The 5700-nt window shown below is 37.7% G+C and overlaps 1 protein-coding gene across 1 annotated transcript; it reads right to left on the bottom strand.

Annotated features, from left to right (window-relative positions):
- Positions 1–4042: 4042 nt before the first annotated feature.
- Positions 4043–4894, bottom strand: LOC149147192 (uncharacterized). Its single transcript, XM_089441738.1, has one exon. The coding sequence runs from the start codon at positions 4892–4894 to the stop codon at positions 4043–4045; it is 852 nt and encodes a 283-aa protein (XP_089297864.1).
- Positions 4895–5700: the final 806 nt, after the last annotated feature.

Below are 5700 nucleotides of genomic sequence, written 5' to 3'. Positions count from 1 at the left end.
AATAGATTTCCTCCATGACCAAACTAAACTGTGCATTTCTCAAGCATAATCATCAAGCCTCCCTCTTTCCTACTGGACGCCTACACTGCTCTAAGACCTGGGCCTGCACTGTCCCACAAAACTGTGAAGACATGCCCAAATGGTCATTTTTTTTGTGTCCTACATTGATCTAAGAAATTGCACAGAACTTTAGAGCTGACTCTTGCTTCCTTGCACTACACTGCCTCTAGAAATTGTGTAGACATGTCTAGTAGTCTCCTTGCTTCCTGTCTTGCACTATCTTGGAAAACTGCAAAGTCATGTCTAGTATTTCCCCCTTGCATCCCTATCATGCGATATTCATGAAAAATGCACAGAGTATCTGAGTAGGTCCCTCTGCATCCCTGCTCTGTCTCCCCCCTAGAAACCATGCAGAACTTCCCAACAGTCCCCTACAACCCCATTTTGTCTTCTCTCTGGAAACTACACAGAAGCTGCTCCCCTGAGGGTCCCATCTTGCAGGTGACACTGGTGACTTTCACTTCACAATTTTGCCTCTCAGTGATCTCTCTACATTTTTTACCGACAGTGTAGGTCGTCCCCACAGAATGCCTCATTCCAGCCTAAGATGTGCTCTATGTTGTCTCAATGAGCTATCATCCCTCCATGTCACCTAGAACACAAGAAAAATGCATTATGCTAGACTAGGAGGTTTTGGATTTGATGTCATCTCATCATGATTGATTGTAGGAAAAGGTACATTGATGGAACATGGCACAATGATGAACGAGATGAAGAAGGAGCGCATTCTAGAATAATTTCTCACAATCGAATGGAGGTACCAATCACATGGAGAAACAAGCAAAAGGGATACATGGTTCTGAACCATCAAGCAAAGACCAAAACCATCGAAGACGCCACAACACTTTTCCATGCGGAGGTGAAGACATAACACACTGAGAGCACATCTATCACTCAACAACATAACAGCTGGACATGGACACCACGGTCTTCTAGTACATGTTAGCAGTGTCATGTCGAGTTGTGTCGTGAGTTGTCTTGGCCACATCACTACTATGGGCAATAATTATTGTAATCAAATGTGAAAGTCCAAGAGATGCACATATGAATTTGAAGAGTCACATGAAGTTGAAAAGTCATAGGAGGTTGAACGGTCATGAGAGAAATCCAAGAGTCACAAGGGTCAAGTATCACCCTTGGCTATATATACCCCTTCATTGTATGAGCAAAGGAATTTTCACCTAGGCTCCTCCCACATATCCTTGAGAGTCTATAGTCTATGATTTGAGGATCGAGGAGTGGATCCAATGTCCCACCACTGGGGTTAGTGATGTATGGTTTACAAATGTGTCTTGGAACTTTGGCTTAATTCAGAAGCCTGTCTTAGGCCAACACATTTTCACGCATGTTTTGTATATGTTTGTAAGACTATTATTTAAATGTTTGTAATGCATGTTTTCTTAACATGTACTAAGATAGTTTAACTACTTTGGTTATTTTAGTACTTATATTGTTGAATATGTGTTGTATTGTTTATCACTATTGTCTCGTCTGTGTGGACTACTCCACCAGACATTAGACAAACCATTCTCATTTTCCTTGGTTATAATGACTGCCACCCCTATGTGGACTACTCCGTTGGATGGTGTACATGTTTTCCCTTGTACTTTGGTTTTAATGACTGTTGCATCCATTGTGGAATATTCTATTGGATTATGGACATAACCTTGTTGTTTTCACGTGTGTCTCTCGCTGGGTGGTACTACTACCTCTCATCTAGAAGATCACTTTTATCCTCTCCCTTACAGTAGGAGAATCCAGAAACAAAGTTACATTACGCAATCACTAGGCATACTCACCTCACTTTCTTGAAGTTACAAGAATGAGACTCTCATGTGTTAAACAACAAGAGCTAAGGAAAATATCTAAGATAATGGCAACTGGGCCATCGTACTGGATGGGACTCCTACACCAAATGGTATGAGGTCTAGTTGGGACTTCATATTGGGAAGATCCCCTGAACGTTGGTGGGTCCAACATTGTCAGTAGGTTCCTTGAAGGTATCTCAAGACACCTTTTGCTTCTACCCAATGATTCTCAAAAGTTTTTGACATGAATTGACTTAACACACTAACTGGGAATGCTAAGTCTGGTCTAGTAGTAGTCAAATAAATCAGACTCGCAACTAGTTGTCTATACAATGTGGCATCCACCTCTTTGGAATCATCCTCAATCCGAATTTTAAGATTCTGTTGCAAAGCAATTGAGGTATCTTTGTACTGCTCCATTTTGAAATTTTTCAATATCCCTCTAACATAATTCCCTTGAGTGAGAAAAGTTTGCCCAGAGTCCCCCCAGACTTCCAGACCCAAACAATAATGTAATTCATCGAGGTCTTTCATTTCAAAAACTTGCGACATTTGCACATTGATTTCTTTAATCAATACATCAACATTTCCTGCGATAATTAGATCATCTACACATAAAGAAATCAAAACAATTTCCCCCTTTTCATCAAACACAATATAGAGATTTGGGTCATTTTTTCGCCTCTTATAACTATGATCCAAGGAAAATGAATCATTTTTTTCATACCATGACTTGGGTGCCTATTTTAAGCCATATTATGATTTCTTTAACTTGCAGACTAAATCTTCCCTCCCCTATTTGATAAACGCTTCAGGTTGTTTTAAATAAACCTCTTATTTCAATTATCCATTTAAAAATGAAGACTTCACATCTAGTTGGTGTAGACTCCAATTATGCTTTGTAGCTAAAGCTATCAACATTCTAATCATGTTTAGCTTAGCTACCAAAGCAAAGGTTTCCTCATAATCAATTCCTTCTCTTAACCTTTATCTACCAACCTAGATTTGTATTTCTCTACACTACCATCTGATTTAAATTTAGGTTTATATAACCACTTGCAACCTATAGGTTCTTTCCCTTCTGGTAAGTCAACTAAATCCTAGGTTTCGTTCTTAAGTATTGACTCATATTCCTCTTCCATGGATTCCCTCCATTCATCATATTGGCTTGCTTATTTATAATTTAAGGGCTCAATAACATTTAATGTACTAGTTATAAGAGCATGGTCTCTATACCTTGCTAGTAATTGAGTCTCCCTACCTGATCTCCTCAGTGGCAGACTTGCCTCAAATCTGTCTTGCTCACTCCTTAGTGGACTTGACTTGTTGAATGTACCTACATCATTAGTTTCTTATTTTTGTTGTTGCAGATGCACATGGTTGTCTTTAATTTCCTCATTGTTGTCCTTAATCACCAAAGGAATGTGCCACTCCTCATAGCATTTGTCTATGTTTGCTTCATCAACCTGCTCATGAAATATAACATCTCTACTCACAAGAACCTTGTGAGTAGATGGATTAAATAGTTTGTATGCTTTAAACTTAGAACAATACCCTACCAATATCCATTTTATGGCCTTCACATCCAGTTTCTTCCTATCCTCTTTAGGAACATGAGAAAAATCTTTTGAACCAAAAACTCTTAAATGACTAATTGTAGACTTAAAACCATATAAATCCTTGAATGGAGTCTTAAGGTCATGGTTCTTCATTGGACTCCTATTTTTTAAATAGACTGCAATATTAATGGCTTCGACCCAAAAGCCATTAGACAGGTTCTTACCCTTTAACATGTTGCATGCACACTCCACTAGAGTTATGTTATTCCTCCCTGCAATCCCATATTTCTATGGATTGTGGGGTACTTTAAACTGCTAAATTATTCCATGATCCTTGCAATATTTGATAAAATTATCGGGCTTGTATACTCCCCCTTGATCTAAGTGGAGAATTTTGTTGACCTTCCTTGTCTGTTTTTCAATCATACTTCTAAATTCTTTAAAATATTCAAATGTATGAATTTTATTGCTAAGAAAATATACCCATGTATATCTTTTGCAATCATCAAGAAATAATAAAAAAAAATATGCTCCTCTTAATGATCTTGTCTGCATTGGTCCACATGTATTAGTGTGCACAAGTTCTAGGATATCTCTCTTTATTCTATTTAAACTTTAGGGAAAATCATCCCTGTGCATCTTTCCAAGTGAACTTCCATCACAATCAACATGTGCATTTTCTAAAACAAGGAATCCATTCACCACACCTTGTTTTTTTAGTAGCATTAAATCAGGAAGATTGATGTGTATAAATATTTGATGCCAAATATTCTCTATTGTCATCGTTGTTGAATTCAAAGCTTGGTGTGGCACACTTGTGACATTCAACTTGTATAGGCCTCCAACTCGAATTCCACATGCAACCAGTTTCTGTTTATCTAGCAAACCCTTAATGACACTATAGGTTTCAAAAATATCTACCTTCAGGTTCTGATTTGCAATCATTGAAACATAGATTAAATTATTTTTAATTCTTGGTACGTACATCACATTCTGGATTTGCCTGATATTTCCATCAGGAAAAATCATAGGAATGTATCCATTTCCTTTGATCAGGCAGGCTTTGTCATCACCAAGGTAGATATTAGCACCACTACTGGTTTCTTTAAAACTTTCAAACCAATGCCTATTACCTGTCATGTGAGTGGATGCTCTTGAATCTACAAAGAAAGTTTCAACCTCAACAATTTTAGCAGATGGAGAAAAATTAGACACATATAATTTGAGATCATGATTCTGGTCTCCATCAGCAAAGTGCCCTGTGTCTTTCTTCTGTTTATGTCTGGCTTCATCAACCCTATTTTTATAACAATGTTTAGCTATGTGACTCGATTTACCACAGTAAAAACACTTGATTCCTAAATCTATTCTGGTTGAAGACATACCTTGAGTTGGCTTTCTTTGGGGTGTACCACTACCTTTTTGTTGTGTAGCGGGTTTCTCTTTGAAAGGATTTTTCTTCGCCATCAATGCGAGATCTGAATTATGGGGTTTCAGAGTCATCTACCTCTCTTCCTCTTGCATCAAGATCCCTGCCAATTCTTCTAAATTGGGGGATTTCTCCCTAATGTTCAAGAATATTATAAACATCTTATAATCATCAGTCATACCATTCATGGTAATTGTGACAAGATCAATGTTTGCCATTTTCTCCCCTATATCGCCTAAGTTATCTCTAAGCCCTTTGGTCTGAGAGATAAATGTAGTGACTGATTCATTCTCCTCCATTCTGATGGAGAGGATCTTTCTCTTCATGAACAATAAGTGATTTTTATTCTCTATCTCATACAAATCATTGAGAGTTACATATATATCATTTGCAGATTTTCACTCTCTGATGTGAGGAATAATACAATCTTTCACTAATAATTTAAACAACACTTTTGCTTTGTTCTCCCTCTTCTCCAATCCTAAATCGTTGTTTTTGTTCCACCTCTTGCTGGAGTCGGCTTCATTTCATCCCCATCTGTAATCCCCCATGCACTTTTCCCCTCAAGTAATGTTTGTAGTTTGAATTTCCAACTTGAGTCATTCGTCCCATCGAGCTTGTTTCTCTCATTTAGGTACACTTCTTCCATATGATTATTCATTTTGACTGGATCAATCTATGGATCTACTTCTAGATCCTCAATATCCAACAGTCAATTTGGCGAATAGTAAAAAATACACAAGCGATCTAAAAAAATAGGAAACAAATGTACCAACAAGGGCAATATCTGAGGCACTCTCCAAGACTCAGATTTGATTCAATCCTCAACAAGATATGAACAATG

Source organism: Pinus tabuliformis, chromosome 9 (assembly GCF_031772625.1).
Source record: "Pinus tabuliformis cultivar Carrire ecotype Pingquan chromosome 9, CPIR1, whole genome shotgun sequence".
NCBI lineage: Eukaryota > Viridiplantae > Streptophyta > Pinopsida > Pinales > Pinaceae > Pinus > Pinus tabuliformis.
The sequence above is the reverse complement of the archived record's forward strand: the minus strand, read 5'-3'. Positions and strand labels throughout refer to the sequence as shown.

What these genes read in the sequence shown, in the direction of transcription:
- LOC149147192 (XM_089441738.1), bottom strand. Translation starts at nt 4,894, where the DNA reads ATGGCGAAGAAAAATCCTTTCAAAGAGAAACCCGCTACACAACAAAAA.